Source organism: Hemicordylus capensis, chromosome 2 (genome assembly GCF_027244095.1).
Source record: "Hemicordylus capensis ecotype Gifberg chromosome 2, rHemCap1.1.pri, whole genome shotgun sequence".
Classification (NCBI taxonomy): Eukaryota; Metazoa; Chordata; class Lepidosauria; order Squamata; family Cordylidae; genus Hemicordylus; species Hemicordylus capensis.
Genome location: NC_069658.1, coordinates 416,673,387 through 416,694,042, shown reverse-complemented (window position 1 = coordinate 416,694,042; position 20,656 = coordinate 416,673,387). Strand labels below are relative to the sequence as shown.

The 20,656-nt window shown below is 42.7% G+C and overlaps 2 protein-coding genes across 2 annotated transcripts in view; one reads left to right on the top strand and one right to left on the bottom strand.

The window, feature by feature from the left end:
- The window catches only part of CRLF3 (cytokine receptor like factor 3), a 34,331-nt gene extending 14,742 nt beyond the window's left edge, over nt 1-19,589 (bottom strand). Inside the window, exons 1-5 of the mRNA XM_053298791.1 lie at nt 19,310-19,589; nt 8,551-8,758; nt 6,091-6,178; nt 5,375-5,552; nt 1,872-2,094 (exon numbers count right to left, since the gene is read on the bottom strand). Coding sequence (XP_053154766.1) covers nt 1,872-2,094; nt 5,375-5,552; nt 6,091-6,178; nt 8,551-8,758; nt 19,310-19,426 — 814 coding nt within the window. The 5' untranslated portion in view covers nt 19,427-19,589. The remainder of the gene's footprint in view (nt 1-1,871; nt 2,095-5,374; nt 5,553-6,090; nt 6,179-8,550; nt 8,759-19,309) is intronic.
- Nucleotides 19,574-20,656, top strand: part of ATAD5 (ATPase family AAA domain containing 5) — a 59,552-nt gene continuing 58,469 nt past the window's right edge. The window contains exon 1 of the mRNA XM_053298782.1: nt 19,574-19,689. Coding sequence (XP_053154757.1) covers nt 19,675-19,689 — 15 coding nt within the window. The 5' untranslated portion in view covers nt 19,574-19,674. The remainder of the gene's footprint in view (nt 19,690-20,656) is intronic.

Genomic DNA, 20,656 nt, shown 5'->3' with positions numbered 1-20,656 from the left:
GGCAAATAAATTGTTAACATGTTTTGTGTACTTTTGATCTGTCAATCCTGCCCACAATATCTTCCTGACTTTTCCTTTCCCCACTTAAGCATGTTCTTTAAAAACTGATAGCAGTGCCAGATCTTCTAGTAAGGGTCAATCATTTGGTTAAAGCTAGTAGTGTAGTCTAGTGGCTAAGAGGGTGAGATGGGAAGTTGCTGGTTCTAATCATACCGCAACCATGATCTCAACAAATGTTAGGTAGACCATTCTTCCAGCCTCTTTATATACAGTTAGCAGATGAGGCCTATCATTGACCAGGCAAAGTCATTTTGCATAGATTATACTTGCATGAAAGTTCAAGAAACTAAATATATGTAATAGATTTTTTTAAATTAACATGCTTGCAAAAGGGAACTAAAAGAATAGTTTGAAATTTGTAGGATTTCAATTTCAAACATTATTCATTTTATTTAATTACTACCATATTTGGTAAATTTGAACCACACTTCTCTTGGGCATGCTGTCATTTTGGAATTATTGATCTGACTGAGTATTGAAAAATCTGTTGAGAACAACAACAAAACCTGGTAATTATATTCAGAATTTCTGCTAAAAAAATACAAAAATTGTTTTTAAACCTTTCCTTCAGCATATTCCAGTGTAAAAAGTAGTTCATTCAGCTAATTTCAGTGGCAGGATTGTGCATGCAAAATTTGGTATCTGTAGATTATCGGGAAGTATGACTTTATTTCGCACAAACACACCCACAAATAAACTCACTCTTCAAATTATATAATAGATATGGGAATAATACTAGTACCGTTGTGAGAATTATTGAAATATTGTATATGAAGCACCTTGAATATCTGACATATTTAATGCTAATAGTAAATATTGAAGTATCTTTTTGATGGACACAAGTTACTAACATCATGATATGCAGAATTAGTACAAGCTTTACTACCATGAAGCATGGAAATATTATATTTTATAATTTAAATTTAACACATCAGCTTGAATGTTGTAATTCTAACAGCTCAAATCTAAACAAATTTACTGGGAAGCTAGTGCTGTTCATTTCAGTGGGATGCACTTTCAAATAAGCATGCATAAGAACATTGTTAGCTCTGTTTACATGGTTCTGGTTCAAACATTCTAAATGAAGTATCATTGATTTGCATAAGATTTGCATCCTTTAGCTGCAAATCTTCTGCTGTAGAGATGCAATCCCCACGTTTTGTTCAGACAAGTTCTCAACCTTTCTCTTAAGAATTGTCAAGGGAAACCCTTGAGAAGTTCAGGTATGTAGTACACCACTCTAGGCTCCTTGGAGGAAGAGCGGGATATAAAATGATAAATAATAATAATAATTAATAATAATAATACACCTTGGTAAGAATGCTTAGTGTTATAGCCTTACTTGGAAATAAATGTAATCGATATAAAAGTAAGTGTCTTTATGATTGAAATGTAAGAAGATAAGTTAAACCATATGAGTATCTAACTGCCTAGAGCCATCTGGGTGAGGTGGCATAAAAATCTAATAAAATAATTAAAACTGAATGAACTTTTTGTGGGTGGTTGCTGTTTGTTTGCTTTTGTAACAAAACATCTGGTCCAAGAAGGAGGGATCAGCCTGCCTCCACATTGCTTGCTCACACTTCCGGGCCGCATGAGTCCATTGCCTGGCTCAGGAACCATGGTGAGCTGGTGCCTGGAAATGGTTGAGTCCTTGGTTAGTGGTGGTGAGGAAAAGCAATAAGGGGAATACAAGGTAAGCCTTAAGGGCAGAGGTACATTGAAATGCTGCATCGTTCTACATGATATCAGAACGATATAAGTTCTATGAACTCTCATTCTGAATAAGATGTAAAATTTAAAAATAATACCATGAGGGACTAATGTGGAAAGACCCGTTTGAGAAACACTCCACGGACTCCATTCCTGTCGACCATCTCCTCGAGCACACACCCTGAATTGGTAATCGACATTGGGGTCAATATGCAGCACTATAAATTCGGTCTCTGAGCCAACGTATACATCTTCAAAGGGACTGGCAGTGCTTTTGCGAAACTGTAGCCTGTAGTCTTGTGGTATGAAGTCATCATCAACCTAAGCAGCATAATTTATTGGATTAATATATGACTATCTTTATTCTTCTTTCACTAGGTCATTTTTCTAGCTCTACAAAACACAATATGTCAAGGCAATATTGCAGTTCAGTAGAATATATCCTTGTAGGTAATCTCTGTTACCTCAACAAATGGTCAGACAGCCTTTGTCAAGAGAGCAGGAAAAATATCTTGCAAGGAGAGGCAGGACAATCTAAGCTCTCTTGCTATGGGAGCAAAAGGGCAGAAGTCACTGCACTGATTGTCATCTGCAGCAATCCCCCCAAATTCTTTGCCAAGAAAACAGCAAAATCCTATGCGGAAAATAAAATGGGCAAAACAGAACACCATACCAAATGTGTTCAGTTCACACTTTATTCCAAGAACAATATTTGTGTTTTTGCAAAAGGTTTGGCAGCAGGGTCTGGAGTAACTATGCAGTTTCAGAAGAAAAAGTATGGAACCTATGCAGAAATGTGCAGTTTCAGAAAGTATTCTTACTTGGAAAGCAATGTAATTCACATAAAAGGAAAAGTAGCTAAGCAGGGCACAAAAGGTCTCCCCTGAAACAGTAGTATGTTGCAGTAACTGTCTGTGTAGTTTCAAAAGTATCCTTACAACAAGGAGACTGCATATTTGCTTTACTTAAGTGAAAAATAGAGATTCTCAAAAATAAGCACCATATAAGATTGTTAGGCTTGTCACAATGGCTTTACTGGTGGAATCAGATTTTATTAAGGAGCCGGAAGACATCTGATGCAGAATGTCAGTCCAGTTCAAGGGGCTACAAAGGGAGGGAGAGGGGCTTGGCTAAAATACAGAATGCTGGGGGTTCATGAAAAGGAAGCAGGGCAAGTCACCAGGGAGAAGAACTACCATTTAATACTTCTACATAAACATTTGCTCCCATTTACTGGTTTCCTTGAAGGAAATAAAACAATAGGTAAGTATTTTAAGGCAATATTATATACTAGCTGGGCCAGGCGCAGAGCATCTGCACCTCTAGTTGCTACAGCTATTTTCTCTCCCCCGCCCCCGCTTACTTACCTGGCCGGCCGGCTGGCAGCCACCTGGCCACCCACCCTCCCACCGGCCGCCTCAGCCCACCAACCTGCCACCTCCACTGGCTGGCCAGCCTGGCACCACCCGCCCACTCCTGTTGACGGCCACGTCTTCTCGCCCACCCGGCTGCACTTCCTCCTGCCTGCCCGCCGCTTCCTCCGGCCCACCACCATGACTGTTTTCTCCCCTGTCCCCATCGTCTTACACCCCCCTCCCCGCCCGGCAACTGCTCACAAACTCTCGTGAGAGCTGCCACACATGGAATTAGCGACAGGTACGTTTAAGTGAATTATATTATACTAGCTGGGCAGGGCACAGAGCATCTACACCTATATTTTGCTATCCCGCCCTGCCCCCCGCTGCCACTGTCACTGTTTCCCTGCCTGCTCGCCGCCATTTCCCCCCACCCACTCACCATCATGATAATTTCCCCACCCGTCCACCACTTTCCCCCACCTGCCCACTGCCCACCCGCCTGGCAGTCGTCGTTTCCCTCCCACCTACCCACCCACATTCCCCCTGCCTGCCACCGTTCACTACCATTCTGCCACCCGCCCGTGCCATAATTTTCTTCCTGCCTGCCCTCTCCCCCCACCCTTTTCCGCCTGCCTGCCACCACCATTTTTTTCGCCTGCTGGCTCAATGCTGCAACCACCATTTTCTTCCCTCGCACCCATCCTCGTCACTATCTGGCAGCTGCTCGCGAACTATCACAAAAGCTGCCACGCATGGGATTAGTGACGGGTACACCTAAGAGAAATAAATATATAGATAGATATTTTCAGAAGGAATAGAAGTCCAAGTTGTACTTGGAGTTCAGGCATCAACTCACAAACGGACCCTTCCTTTTCTTGCCCCTGGACTGAAAACTTAATTTCCACAAAAGACTAGTGAAAGAAGGTCCATCTGTAAATCTTCTGTAGAAGCAGTGCCATTCAAGGGGCATGGAGGAAGAAGATGAACACTGAGGAACATCATGAGAATAAGAACAGTCTTGCTGGATCAGGTCCAAGGCCTATCTTGTCCAGCATCCTGTTTCCCACAGTGGCCTCCAGATGCCTCTGGGAAACCCACAGGCAAGAGATGAAGGCATACCCTCTCTCCTGCTGTTGCTCCCCACAACTGGTATTCAGAGGCATCCTGCCTCTAAGCCTGCAGGTAGCCTATAGCCATGAAGACTAGTAGCCACTGATAGATTTGTCCTCCATGAATTTCTCTAAGCCCCTTCTAAAGCCATCCAAGCTTTAAAAATGTTCACACAAATCCAAGTCCATCTAGTTTCATCCACCATGGGTTACTTGAGACAGCCCCTGCAAAGAGACAGGGACTGTCTCATGGGTTTTGGTTCACAAGGCACCAGATGTCAGATACACCACTAGGAAGAGATACCTGGGAAGAGAGCTGGTCTTGTGGTAGCAAGCATGACTTGTCCCCTTAAGCTAAGCAGGATCTGCCCTGGTTGCATATGAAAGGGAGACTAGAAGTGTGAGCACTGTAAGATATACCCCTTAGGGGATGGAGCCGCTCTAGGAAGAGCATCTAGGCTCCAAGTTCCTTCCCTGGCTTCTCTAAGATAGGGCTGAGAGAGATTCCTGCCTGCAACCTTGGAGAAGCCGCTGCCAGCCTGTATAGACAATACTGAGCGAGATGGACCTATGGTCTGACTTAGTATATGGCAGCTTCCTATGTTCCTATGTCAGTGACAATTAATGAGGTGCCATCTCAAAATATGTATGTGTAACTTAAGCCATATAAACATGTGGTTAATAACTGCTCCTTGAATTATACTCTCCTGCAAAAGCCTTAAAAATGAACGAGAAGCTTGCCAAACCTCTTTCCCAACAATTATATATTTTCAAGTGTAGAATAATTTAGGTCAAGGAGAGGAGCAGGTCTTCTGCACTCCCTTCTGCAGTTTCTGGATTCAGATACTGCAGTATGGCTTGATTTGGTTTTGTTAAGCAGCTATAAGAAGCCAGTGGGAAATGTTCAAAACAGCAACATTTAATCTAAGCCAAAGTACTTAGGAAACACACACACACACACAGAGCAAACAACCTATACACTGACACGATACCCAAAGCATTCTGTCATGCTGTACTAGCTGCAAGTTGTCCTGCAGCTACAACAACATGCATTCAAATAAAAACCAGTTCTAACATGATTTAAGCACTAACCCAAAGCAAGAAACCATACATAACAACTTCTCCTTTGCCCACCTTACACCATCGTACTAGGATACCCCCAGGCTTCTCAATAAGTTCTTCTATCTGTACTGGTGGTCGAGACGCTACTGTTCCATGGTTGAAAATCTGACTTTTCACTATTGTAAGAAGAGAGTCATCCAGCTGGGCAGATAAACAAGGCACATCAACCAATGATGGTACTTCTGGCAAGCTAAGGAAAGAAAATACTATCAGTACAACTACTGACTTTTCATCTGCACACTTAAGAGGCTTCAGAGTTCTTGATTTGTTTACAGAGACAAGATTTACAAGAAGGGACATACTTATTTGTTTGTTCTCATGTGTTCCCCACACCCCTTCAGTTTTTAATGTTTCAGGAGCTTGGTCATAAAGACAAGAATATAAAATGAACTTTTAGCTTCAGATATCAAACACTCTGAAACAGCAAATGTTCTAGCCTAGCCAGGTTGTCCATTTCTCCATTATCTCTTTTGAAATCTAGGCTTCTCAATTTAGCACAAATGACCAACAGACTGTACTTTCAGATAGACCACTATAAAGGCTAGTCCTGTCAGATCATGCCTGAGCAGGCCAGGAAAATGGAAATGGTACCTTTGAAATAAGAGCTTTTCTTTGTTCCGATGAACTGCCCCAACAGAAAAACAGGTCTCTAAACCAACCCCAGAAAGACAATCAGTCTCTCTACTTGCTGCAGTAACAAACCCGCATTCCCAATCAGTGGCTCTTACCTATCCAGCTGAATATGCAATGCCTTTTTGGTAAAGTTGCTAAGTTTGTCACAGTCCTCCCCTGCAACACCGTTAATAGCACTTTCTCCTGAAATCAAACAATATGAGAAGACATATCCCTTGTTCATGTCACAGCAAATGCAATCATTTGATGCATGCAGCATTCACTGCTGCTTTCAAGACACTTATATGAAATGTGCAGTTGCCAATATATCATTTGGTGGACACAACAAGGCTTATAATGAGTTACGAAGTCAAATGTGACAGATACAAACTTGGCCAATTCCATTCTCCAGATAATTCACTGTAGGATTGTTCACTTTCCCAAGAAAACAGGAGCTGGCAACCCTGAAGATCAGTGGACCTCTTTGACTGGTGTAAGAATGTAGCTCACCAACCTGAAGGCAAACCCAATCAATACTACCCATCTCTGTACTCCTTGAATTGACGGGGGTGGGGGGAGAGGAAGGAGTGGCACACATCAGGATCTGTGTGTGTCTCCTACCATATTGGTAAGTTCTTTCCCTGAATCCTGAAGTAGAGTGTTAGGGAGGTGTTTGTTTGTCTGAAAGCCAGACTGCTGCTGTTTCCCTGAGCCCACCTATACCTCTCACACTGCCTCTGCCACACCAGTCAAGCTCAAGAATCAGCACCTGTTGGCCCATGGCCTGAATTCCTGTTAGCAACCTTCCCTTTACCATTTTAAAACCAAATGTAATGATTTGACATGTGGGGAACTGGAGAGATTGATACAGGAGAATAGTAGGAGGTCCCAATTTGTCTTCCAATGTACTCTTGTTTCCCTTTTTCTCATCTTCCTGTGATACTAACTTGAGAGATGCAAGTTTCCCCCCCACCCCCAGCAGGTCCATTCAGTGAGGTGGCAAAGCTATATAAGTATATAATGGAACTTTTGTCATAGGTTTGTCTGAAGAGACCACATTCTAACATGGGGAAAAACGTCTAAAGTAGTTATAATGTCTTCCACAGAAAATTGAGTTAAATAATAGTGGAGTCAGGATCATTGCCATATGGGAGCAGCTCTAGATTAAACAGACCGTTGTGTGCCGCAGTTCCCAGACATACCATACAGCTAATTATTTATTGCAGGGTTGGATAACAGCTACGATCACTTTGCTCCAGCCCTTTCATTCAGTTGCCCAGGAACTGGTTGGGTGGCTTTTCATCACAGTCCTCCAGCGTGCCAAATGCCCCATTCTGGGCCTATTCAAAGGGAAGCCCACCACCCCACACTATGGCCATAGTCTCTCCTTTCTCCATCCCTGAGCCTCTGGACTAGCTCCTGTTGCAAGGCCAACTCCATGGCCACTAGCACCCTTCCTCTAGGCCAATGGTTTCCAATAAGTTGTGGCAGGGGATGCTGGGAGTTGTAGTTCAGCAACATCTGGAGGAACCCAGGTTGGGAACCCCTGCTCTAGGCAATGAGGCCTATATACGGCTCTGGACCAGTCTTGCCTCCAGTCTTGCTTCCTGGCCCCCTGGCCCAGTCTAAATGTACCCAGTGTTCTGACACTAGGCTCTTTACAAGGCAATCTCAGGCTAACTCAGCCACATGGAAATGAGGCACCCCTCACTTTCAGATGGGTACAGGGCTCATAGTGGGTAAAAGCAGCCATTTTGCAAAGAACCAGCACAAACCCTGATGCAGCTGCCTGGATTCCATTCATGACAGGAAACAATTATGAAGGCTTCGTTCAGTCTATCCATAGATAGAGAAGGGGAGGAACCATACATTCACGGGAAAGCAAACATTTAGTAGGACCAAGGCTGCAGGCTCCATCCCGAATATCTCCAGTTAAGGGTTTTCAGCAGCAAAGAGAAAGAGCTCCGCATGAAGGACTAGCTACTTACTACAGGAGACACATGGCTGCTGCTGACCCACACCTTCCCAGTAACATTTAGGTAACAAAACATGCAGCATGATGCCATTGCACTCAGCATCTCCAAGCTCCCACTTGGCCTTATGGGCTGCTGCATGCAAGAACGAAGGAAACAAAGCACGACTTGATATCACCCTGCTCAGTTTGTTTGACTAAATGTACTTGGGGATGATACAGAAGGAGATGTGGAGCAAGGGTGGACAGCCACATGTGTAGTTTAGTCCTTAGGCCCTGGAAAGCTGCTTACAGCCCAAGTTGGTAGAACTTGGCCAAGCAGTCTACCACTGACCAGGCTGCATTCATGGCATCTCCTGTAATCTTTGCACATCCTACCACAGAGACAAAACAATTCCACAGATACACTCTAATCTTCGTTTCAGAACTGAGAGTTCCCCCCAGTCTGATTTATTTTGTCATTGTGGTCCACCTTCGTGTATCTAGGTACAATAAGATTACATTCACAGCACATGCACCACAAAGCAATAATCGCTATCACTGTCAAAGAAATGCACATTTTTCCACACATGAAGAAATGTGTATTTTAAAGACAGCCTCCCACCTTCCCGGAGGAGTTCATCCGCTGTACCGACTCCGTGTTCTATCAGTTTCTGGCACTCATCCAAAGGTTTGATGCTTTCCTGTTCTATGGAGTCCACTTCCTGCAGCAAGGACACGAGACGCTCATCCAGCAACTTCCTCAGGGTCCCTTTTAAATCATTAAAATGCTGCTGAAGAACATCCCTTGTCAGTGTTGCACTGTTTTTGACCTGAATGGAGACCAAAAAGAAAAAAGACACTACAGAAGGCAGACTTTATCTGGGAATGATGGGATGCAGGACAAAACCAAAATGGGCCCTTTTTCCTTTTAATCCAAGATGGGCTCTTATCATTTGTCAGGATTCAATGAGACCTCCTATGAAGAGGAAGAAGAGGATCACATTCTTGTGGTTGCCCCCAGTACTGACGGGAACTCCAGGAATTTAATATTCCCTGAGGGCAGCCAGAGGCACTCCCCGCAAAGAAACTGCAATAACAGAGAACCTCTGAGGCCTATATACATGGCTCTGGACTGGCCCTGCCAGCCCAAATACACCACACAAGAGGGCTCCAACAGCAGGGAACTCAATGCTCTCCATTGAGATCCCCACCTCAGCTCCAAATTCTTCTTCATCAGCTCTGGGACTTCAGGAGCAGCAGCAATGCCAGCCTGTGCCGAAGCTCGAGCCAAACCACACAGAAACTGTTTGATCTCTGCTCTATCTAATCTACTTGGGAAGAGCCACAAATCCCAAGCATGCTCCAGATCAGGATCCTGAGAAGATCCAAAAAAAGGTAGAGCCATCTGGACTACTATAGAACCATCAGTCTTTAGCTGCTTAGTGCTAGTTCAAAAGCTCCATGGGGAAGCTCCTCACCCATTTTTACAGATCCAAATCTGACTAATTAGTTCCCACTGGACAGCTACCCAGCAGGTCCAGGCCTCTTGCTCTGTATTTTCTCCTTCCACTTGGGACTTCCCACACTGTAGAAGGGGCCCTCAACAGAGACCATGCTGAATGTGGATGCCCAGATTTGCTGGCAGGAAGCTATACCAACAGTCATATGCTATCTCAGAATAATGAACTAAAGTTCTCAGTTCCAGTCAATGTAAAACACCTTGGGAAAAGGCAGAGATGATGAAGAGAAAATAAAATAGGTCAACTTTGATCTCCAACGCACCTGAAGCATATTTAAAAATGTAGCAAACAAGCAAGCAAGCAAGCAAGCAAGCAAACAAACAAAAACAACCCCATTGATTTTGAGTAGCATTTAACAGGGTTTTGGTTGTTTTTTTTTTTTTTAATAAAAGCAATCAACAAAAACAAACCTATAACTGTCCCATCACCTCTACAACTCAAACCTATGCCAATTTACTTAGGGGAAAGTCCTGTTAATTTCATGGGCCTTACTCTAAGGTACACAGAAGTGCAGTCTTTCCCATGCAACCCACAACAATTAATTAAAAAAAACCCACACACACAAACACACAAAGCCCTCCTTTTACTATGAATTAGTCATTGTCTCATGCAGCATGTTTTTGGAGTGATATCAAAATAATTTAGCACAACAGAAATAGAACATTTGTTAAACTGCGTTTGTCTAAAAACTAAAATTAACAGCCTGGTATGTATTCTTAGTTTTCAAGATCAAGCTCTTAATTCAAGATCTGTCACCAATAGTAACAAGTACCAAAAGTTCCCACAGAAAACATAAGAAACCCAGTGACATGCAAAATATAATTTTGCTGCAGGGATTGTTTATTTCAATTTCTAAAAGTTCAGGATTGTCTCAGAACTTAACTTTATAAAATTTCATTATTTCCAAGTTTGTTTTTTTAAAGGAATTTTGATTTCTTGAAAAAACTATAGAAGGCTTCAATGTTCTTGTGACACACAAATCAACCTTTAACAATTATCAGATATCCCAACTTTTTAAAACATTGCAACAATTTATAATTTAAAACAACATTAAAACCGTATCTAATTAAAAGCCTTGGTGAACAAAAGTGTCTTGACTCACTGTTTTTTTAAAAGTTGTAAGAGATGGCGAGGCTCTTAAGCAAGTGGGATTGCACAGAAGTAAATGATTTAGTTCAATGGGCTTCCTCTTCAATAAGAAGAGCACGAGAAATGGTTGGATTCAGAAATCTACTCAGCTGCACTAATATGAGTCTCTGGCCAAAGTAGCAAATTAAAAGGCCAATGCATTAAAGAACCCCAGTGGGAAAAATAATAATAACTTTTAAAAAATCCTCTGATCTCCTCCCTCCCCTTCTGTGTTGAGAAGCTCCGGTTACACTGGAAGAAAGTGGAGGAGGAGGGAGGTGTAGTGTTTGGGATCTGTGGGAGAAAAGGAGGAGTAAGCCAAGATTTCTCCCTGCCTGTTTCTCTCCCCGAGGCGAGGGGACGGAGGGAGCAAGCACAGGCGGATGCGGGGGCAAAGAACTGTCCACACTTCTCTGCAAATCAAATGCAAGGCAAGGCTTCCTACAATGGAAAAATACAGCTACTTTCCTGCAGAGCATTTACAACGCTGTAGAGCAAAAACGCATCATTAAAATTAGAATTAAGGCATGGGAAATGAACGCATCCTGCTAACACAGTGACACCGATGTGAAAACACAGGCAATCTGGAGAGTCACTTAGAGCAGGAGTCCCCAACCCCCAGGCCGCAGACCGGTAGTGGTCCGCGGCGTGTTTTTTAGTGGGCTGCGGGGAAAGATCTGGATGGGCATGTGCCCGCTGCTTTTAAAAGAGGGTGCTTGGTTAATTATGTGGAAGAACCTGTGAAATGGATGGTTCTCCGTAAGCAGGAAATGACTTGGGACGGAGTCAATGATTAGAAAAGAAAGATTGCTCCCTTTTCCGCCCCCGCAGACTAATGCAGCAGATTTCTCCCTATCCATTCTCGTGTGTTACTAAGATTTGGTGGACTTGCAACAGGATACGTGAGGGTTGATTGTTCAGGTCTGGTGTAGTGATAGCGCGAGAGTTGATTGCTCAGGTACGGGTGTCGCGAGTCGACACACAACAGCCTCGCCTGTGTGTGTGAAACTGAAACCACGCCAAGATCGACTACTACCTGTACCGCTCGCTGTTCTGCTCCTCGTGGCACTTAAATGTATCAACCCAACAGTTGCAATACGCATGCGCTCATCAAGAATTGACATTCCGAGCTGGTAGCTTGTTGAGCAAGCAAAAAAAGGAGAGCTTGCTCTTCTCTGGCTTTAGCATTGTTCTGTTTTACAATATAGTAACAATAGAAATAAAGTGCACAGAAACCACCAACACCAAACCCGCGCCCCGCCCCGCCCCCCGGTCCTCAGAAAAATTCTCTTCCATGAAACCGGTCCCTGTTGCCAAAAAGGTTGGGGACCGCTGACTTAGAGGATATGGTGTGAGTACATTACAGTGTGTAATCTGGAAAATGCCCTGCAAAAGCTTTGGCTTTTTAGTTAAGTCTGTCCCAGGAGGGCCCCAAGGAAGCAGCAGGTTGAGAGCTGCTGCAGAAATGGGAAGGCTTGTAAGTAATAAGTTAGAACAAAGTCAGACACATGAGGGAAGTTATTTTTCTTTACTGATTGCTTGGAATCTGCATTGCCCAGTTAATGAAAACTCCCTCTTACGATCTGTTTTATGAAAAGACTTATTGCATATCTTTCTTATTGCTTATGTTCTTATTGCTTATGTTCTTATTGCATATCTTTTTATTTTAATCTAATAATAAATCCTTGTTGCTGAAGTGTGCTACTTTTCATTGTGGGTCTGTCTTAGTCACATGCCTTTGAAGGCCTAGCACTGCCAGCCTTTTTTGGGAGGGTTTTGCCACTTTAACCTCCCCCCCACCTGAATCTTATGTGGAAAGAGCGGCTTGTCTGTAGTGGTTAGAGTGCTGGACTAGGACCGGGAAGACCCGAGTTCAAATCCCCATTCAGCCATGAGACTTGCTGGGTCTCATGGCTGAATGGGGATTTGAACTCGGGTCTTCCCGGTCCTAGGGAAGAAATGTGAGTGGGAAGTCCATCTTTTATGTGTGTATTTGTAATGAATGACAATATTGCTATTGTTAAAATTAATAAAAAATGAATTTGGAGAGACTTGCTGGGTGACTCTGGGCCGGTCACTTCTCTCTCAGCCTAACCTACTTCACAGGGTTGTTGTGAAAGAGAAACACAAGTATGTAGTATACCGCTCTGGGCTCCTTGAGGGAAGAGCGGGATATAAATGTAATAAATAAATAAATAAATAAATTAAAGTGGATGGTGGCAGCCTACTATGAATCCCTTACAGGCAAGGATTCAAACCCAGTGAACTACCCCTCCTCTGGCTACGATAGGAGTCTTGACAAGATCTAATCACAGATCTCACATATCACATACGCTCTGGCCTGCCTCAGTTAGCATCAACCAAGAGTATCTTGAAATCTGCACAGACTTTAGTTAATCTGCACAGTTGTGGGAAAGCAGAATCACAATCATAGAATTTTGTTGCAGAGCAGGTGTGTTTCTTCAGAATCCTAAACACCTTATCTCCCACTGATCAAAAAATATATATGCAAGCATACAGTTGACAGTATTACAAACAAAAACATCAAGTATCATCTTTACTTGATCAAATCAAAGACAACTCTGAATCCCCCGAATCAAAGACAACTCTGAATTTAAGATGACCTCTTTTTAAAAGTAGAGGTTAGATGCAGGGTATACCTACCTGCATTTACTCAAAAGGTACAGGGCTCTGAATTTAAGATGACCTCACAATTTCTAATACAATATCAAAAAACTTGGGGGAAAACTAGGCTTGGATTCAGGTAAATATTGCAATGCATGCAGTTTCTGCCCAAGAAATAGAAGAAAAGATTCAGAAGGAAGACATTCTCACCTGTTCCCTTGTGCCATCCCTGTTTTGTTATTATTCACATCATAATGTATATCCCACCATTCCTCCACTGAGCTCAAGGCAGGATACATAGATTTGGGTTACTCCACTTTTATCCTTACAATAATGCTGTGAGGTAGCATATGCTAAGACACACACACGCGCGTGCGCGCACCCAAGGCACAGCTAAATGAAAAATTGAATCTAGATCTCCCCAGCCAAAACGCCAACACTGTAACTGCTACACTGTGCTGTCTGCATTACTTTTTTCATAATTCTCCTCTCTATTATCTCAGTTGAAAGTCACAGAACATAAAGGTGCAAATTAAAATATTTCAGTAAATTTATGACAATAAGTATAATTTATTCCAAGCAGAAGATTTGCATCTCAACACAGACATTGCAACAGTAGTTGTCATTTTTAAACTGCCTGAAGAACTGTTAAAGGGGCTCTTCACTTGATATGTTCTAGGGAAACTTCTAAACAAGTTTAAGACATGTTCACATCTCTCCTCCTGCAGAGACAGTAACAAGTGAACTGCATTACACTACATGCATAGGAACACAGGATTTATTTCTTCTAAGATGTGTATCCGTCCTTTCCACCCACATGGATCTTCAAGGTGGCTCACAACAAAAAATTAAAACTGTAGCATTAACTGGCCATCCTTCTCAATGAAAGCTCCTCCAGATACACTTACCAGATGGTATGCCCCTTTATCTGCAAAAGCTCCTCCTTTGAAATGGCTGCCAGGAAAACATATCAGCAGATGATAGTTAGAGGCAGAATGGGACTTCTCTTTCACTGGGCTATAGATCTGAGAGCAGATGGCTTCTACCTCTTCCTCTCAATAGCAGTTCCAAGCATCAGAAGGAGTACCTCAGTCCCCAACCATCCAACTTAACTTTTAAAAGAATGAATTTTCAGACAGCCATGGAGCTGCTGTAATCGATTCTGAACACTTGTTGCTTCACACACATACCTCATGAGGGGGAGTGGCTGTGTATGCACCTAAGATTCATTCCAGGTTGAGGCTTCTCCCTTACTGAAAGGAATCATAACTCTACTGAGAAAATACAGATTGTAAACTGAATTTGGTTTGGGGAGGGAATAAAAATTACTGAGAAGGAGAGAAATCGATCACAGGCCAGATGGAGAAGTCTCTCATACAGATAGGCTACAGAGATGTTAGCCAGATGTAGCTTCTTGATCTTTCAAAGTATTAACAACACAGGATGTTCTCTGGTTATGTTAAGCTAACTTCCTCTTTAAGCCACATTCATAGGGCTTTGTAGTCCCCCCTTTTCTTAACTTGTTATTTCAGTACTTCAGAAAAAAAGGAAGTGTTTGGCTACATACATGAAACAGAGGTGGCAGGAAGGATGAAGGAAAGAACTCTCCCCTCCTTCAAATCTTTTATTTGATCCTTTGGCCCTGCTGCACATGACAAAAAGGGCAAAGGCCTACAGTTGCAGAAAAGCAACTCATAGTGTACTAGATCAACAAAACATCAGTGCAAAAAAAGAATCTGCACTGGTACAACACAGAACCACATGTAGAAGCTGCACTTGTGCCATTGCACATAAATGAATCAGATGTACAGCACACAGAGCTAAGGTGGCAGAGAAGCAACATTAAGTGTGACCCTATCAGCAGGCCCAGGAATCCGCCGTCCATTGCTGCAACACTATGGCCAGAAAACACAAGTATGAAATAAAAAACATGAGTGACAAGGTGGGCCCACAATCGGGGAAAAACACAGCATGCTGACTAAGAACAGGGTGCCAGCCAGCACAGCTTGCAGAAGTACAGAAGCAGTCCTTGTAGATACTCACATAATTGGATTGGAACAGGCCTATAAATGACCACTCACCAGGTCATCACTCTCTGCTAAAAGATGGCTCTTTCATGTACAAGTGGACAAGTGAGATTATATATATTTGTGGACTAATAACTTCTGTAGACTTTTTTTTTTTTTTTTGCATCATTTGGTTCAACATTCTTGAAAATAATTTGTCAACAGGATCTCAGTACTAAAAGACAGGCAGGTGGGGTGGGAGTAGGGGTGAAAAGAACTGATTGTTCTTTAGTAATATTTGAAGCCTACAGCTCAGGGGGCCCATCACATACCCAATTTGCCACATGGTTGAGTTGGCTGAGTTTCCACAAATATTGTGGAGTCATTTGGGCAAAAGAGAGGGAAACTGATCACACTTGTACTGTTGGAAGGACAACTGCAACTGGGCGAGAAGCCCTACAGCCATCATCACATGAAGACCACCAGGACTGGCCCATGGTATGTTGCTGCCTGAATCCTAGGAACACGGGAAGCTGCCTTATACTGAGTCAGACCATAGGTCCATAGACTGGCAGCGGCTTCTCCAAGGTTGCAGGCAGGAGTCTCTCTCCACCCTATCCGGAGATGTCAGGGAGGGAACTTAGAACCTTTTGCATGTAAGCATGCAGATGCTCTTCCCAGAGTGGTCCCATCTCCTGAGGGAAATATCTTATAGTGCTCACATGTACTCTCTCATTCAAATGCAAACAAGGGCAGACCCTGCTTAGCAAAGGGGACAATTCATGATTGCTACCACAGACCCAGATCTCCTCCCAACCAGAGCATCAAATGGCAACCCCTTCCCTCCCTGCCCCTTCTCTATTAAAATCAATCCCCAGTTCCTTCTTTCTTTTCAAAAGAAGGAACTGGGGATGTGATTTTAATTTTTTTTTAATTCCTTTTCTATCAGGAAGGGGGAAAGCAGTATTATGCCATTTAACCTCCCTCTGCAGGCCATCCATGGGGTGGGGGGGCAGTGTTGTGTGGGCTGCTGTGCTATAAGAACTGGCCCATAGTCTGTCACTTGAAGCAGCCCACTTCTTCACCCTCCTTCATGGTAGGGCCAGTCTAAGAGGCCACCATATCAAAACCTGGTAAAAGTCCAGAAAGGCAGCTAAACGGAAAATCAGGGAGAGAATTGGCAAGAGAAAGACCTATGGCTCCTACACAAATAATCCTAGCCATATTACGTATCAATATACTTGATATTAATCAAGATGTGGCTCTTGAGGGGGAAGAGTTCCGATCTAGGACATGGGATTCTACTACATCAGGTCCAAGATCTAAATTATTGACTCTAGCTTTTTTTTCCGTAAGCCATGACTGAGAGAAGCACATGTACTACAGCTTTTCCCTCCCTTAGCTCAGCAGGCCCCCTGCCCAATGCTTTTACACTAAGTGGAGTGTAAATACGTCCATTTGTTGTACCATCTTTTGCACAATAGTAAATACATCTCCAGACTAATGGCTAATGAATGGGATCTGCTTCAGAGTAAACATGCATAGCATTGCTTGTTTTAAAAACTGTCTAACTAGAAAGCCCCAAGCATTTTGGCCTTTCTTCATAGGAAAGATGCTTCAACCCCTTATTTACCTAACCACATTATAATGAGTGTTTGTTTGTATTGGAATTGCTTTTATAACTGTATCCAATATACTTTTAAAGTTATTTAATGTGTTTGGTTTTAAAGTGGTGCAACCTGTTTTGAACATTTGGAATGGGATAGGGCCACAGATCTAAAGCTTTTGATGAGGCAGAAGAGATGGCTTGCCTCTCACACTGCATGTGCAGAAAAAGAGATCCTTCCATACTGAAAGACACCAATAATAATAATCCTTCCTCCAAGGAGACTAAGGCAGTGCACATGATTCTCCATTTTATCCTCACAACAAACCTGTGAGTAGGTTAAGAGATAGTACTTGGCCCAGGGCCACCTTGTGGACTTCATGGATGAGTGGGAACAGCAGTACCATTAAGGCTAGACTTTCAGGTGCAAATCCAGAGCCCTCCATGCCATCTTTAGTGTGTGGCGGAGCCCCAGCTTGTCTCTGGAGAAGTGAAGAGAGCACATGCAAAAGTCCTCACCCCGGCCACAGAGCCAGCTTATTTCTTCCCCACTCCTGCTTTTCGCCAACACATCTGCTCAGGCTGAAAGGCAGCAGGTGAGTGGCGGGTCAGAGGCTGTGCCAGGTTCTCACCCTGAAGTTGGTCTGAACAACACCACTTAGGGCTCCCTTTTGGTGCCTTGTTGGGTTCCCAAAAGGCTGCTGCACACATTTCTTATATCTGTGACTCCAACCTACAAGATACAGATCATGGCACACATCCAGTGCAGGATGGTTGTTGTTGAATGCGATGGAAGAGTCACACTAAGCCACAGCCTTCAAGTTTAGTTGGTGAGACAACCTCCTCTCCACTCTCTTCTTACTTATTAATTTATCTTATTTATCTATTATTTATTTTTCTATGTAAACTGCTTTGAGAACTTTTATTGGTAAGGGGAGCCCTGAAAAAGGAAGGGGCTCACATAAGGACATTAGGTCCAGAGTCCGGAATTACCTAGCTACACCTCTGAGTGGGAATCCAAGAATGGATCTCATTCACCAGTCCTAGTCAAACACTGTTACTTACCTTTCTGGCTCTCAAATGGTTATACTCTGGGCAGGGTTGGAGCTAGAAATTCATTTCAAAATACAGAACTATTTAGAACTCAACAACGGAGATACAACTGTGCCAAGTGTTACCAACTTCAGTGTGGACGTGGATTATTTTGAACAGGGATGGATCTTCACTATGAGCCCCATCACCCATTGAGATAATCTGGAGAGATTCGCCTGCAGTTGCCACCAGCTCATCTGGTTGCTACACAGGGATGGGCCTTCTCAGTTGCCATCTCGAGACTCTGGATTGCACTCCCTGATGAAATAAGAGCCTCCCCATCTCTGACAACTTTTTAAAAGTCGCTAAAGACACATTTTCCTCACCCATTTTTAACTAGACTATGGTTTTAAATTTGTTTTAATGTTTTTATTTCTGTTTTAACTAGTTTTATGCTGTTGTAAGCTGTCCAGAGATGGAAGTTTGGGGCAGTATACAAATATTATAAATAAAATATAAACAGATACATCCTGAGCCATTTTTGGAAGGGCGGTATAGAAATCGAATTATTATTATTATTGTATGTGTGTGTTTTTAAGGCATTCCAGTTCAGTTTAATGTTACTCCTCCAACACATTATGTAACTATTTTAAACATGTTTAGATTTTAAAAATGCTTTGCAATCTTCATAATCACTGGCCAGTGAGTAGAATAATGAAGAATGCATTTTAGTGATCAGCAAATTTACATTGGTAGCAACATGCCAGGGCCACTCTTTCCACAGCCCACAGTGATTCCCACTAAAATACAAAGTATACAAAGGCTTTCCTGAACATTATATGTATGAACCAACACATCATATCTTCTGTTATTGGTTAACTACCCTTTATCCCTTGTTTGGCTCCAAAATGCTTAGGCTGAGTAGGTCCAATACTCAAGCTAACTTGTTGGAACGTTAAGATCCCTTTTATTTATTTTTATTAATTAATCTATTTATATCCATGTAAACCACTTTGGGAACTTTTGTTGAAAAGTGGTATATAAATATTTGTCATATTCATATATCTTGGTAACACTACACTTGAAGCAGACAGTGGATAGGACGACTGGAGATGTGGCATTGGAGAAAGCCTGTTTAAGGGTACAGAAACCCTTCCAGGAACAGAAAAAAGTGCTAGCTCTATTAAATCCGCAACCACACTGCCACTAGCAAATTAACCACTTATAAATGACGTTTCTGGGCTTGCATGCAAGGAAGGAGTGAGTATGCAATCAGTGAACGTTTCGAAAGTAGCGCATGCAAATTGGACAGGGAGATACTGCATCACTAGACTTAACCTAGACGAGACTAATTCACTGCGGACCGGATCGGTATGCATTTCTCAAACTAACCAAGCGCTCCCTTCCCCGCTACGATCTTCATACAGGACACAGATTCCCAGAGAACCACGCCCACCCCACTACCTGCTGGCGCGCCAGGTGCAGCCCCTTTAGGCGCTGTTGCAGCTCCCGGCGATAGGTGCGCGCCGCCTCGATGCTTTCACGAGCCTCCTGCAACAACGCCTCCGTTTCCAGCTCCATTCCACTGTCGAGAACCAACTGACGGCCTGCAACGAGGACAGCAGGCCACGACAGGCGAGCCTACTACTGGCAACAGCCTCACACCCGGAAACGATCAACATCCGGGCATACACCCGCATAACAGCAGGAAAAGGGCGGGGTGGAGTGGTTTCTTCTTGTGCTTCTTTGCAAATCTAACTACCGTGTGCCTCGTAATCCTATCAACATTTACTCGGAAGTAATGCACACCGGTTTCTACTGCTACGAATATGTATATACCGCTGGTAAACAAATGTTCTCAAAGCAATTTACATAAAATGAATGAATGAATAATGATATAGTTCCCTATACCAAAAGGGCTCACAATAATATAAAAGAAACGTAAGGTAGAAACCAGTAACAGGCAGCCGCTGGGACTAGGGATGCTGTGCTGCACTGCTATGGGTGAACTGGGCCAGTTGCTCTCCCCTTTCTAAATATAAGATAATCACCACTTTTTAAAAAGTGCTTCTTTGATCAGTTAGCAGAGATTTCAGAGGACTTACTCCCAAGTAGGTGTGTATAAGGATTTCAACCTAGTTTTCATTCCAAAAAGGTAAATGAGCACATAGCAGGAAAAAAAAGGGTCTTGTGATAACATAAAGACTAACAAAAACATGAACTTTTGCAGAGTACAATCCATACTACAGCCAACTACGGATAACGTTTAATGCATCTGAGGAAATGCAATGTAGTCCACAGAAGCTTATGCTACCATATGTGGTGTTCTTTAAACCACAACTCTCTTGTTTTCGTTTTCCTATTTTCCTAGTAATTCCAGTACAATTTTAAACATGCTAACTCAGATGTAAGTTCCACTGAGTTATAGGGCTACATTGTGAGCTAATCGTACTGAAACCAGCCAAAAATGATCCAAGACAACCCTTAATTTGCTTTAAAAGAAAAAAGAAAAAGTAAATGCATTTGATGTAAAAAAAAAAAAATGTTATCACGGTCCGGTGTAGGTACCTCACTCACATGATTTATTTTAGTTTTTACTTCAATAAATACTCCAGTTTTGTCAACATGAAGATATTTACCTATACTATACACACTGATTCGGAAATAAAATTTCCTGTGCTCAGATGACACCGAAATATATGTATAAGATCTCACAACCTAGTTAGTTTACTTCTGCATGCTTATTTGGGAGGAAGCATCACTGAAGTCAGTGGAATTTACTTCCTATCAAAATAGCACCACTGCTAATAA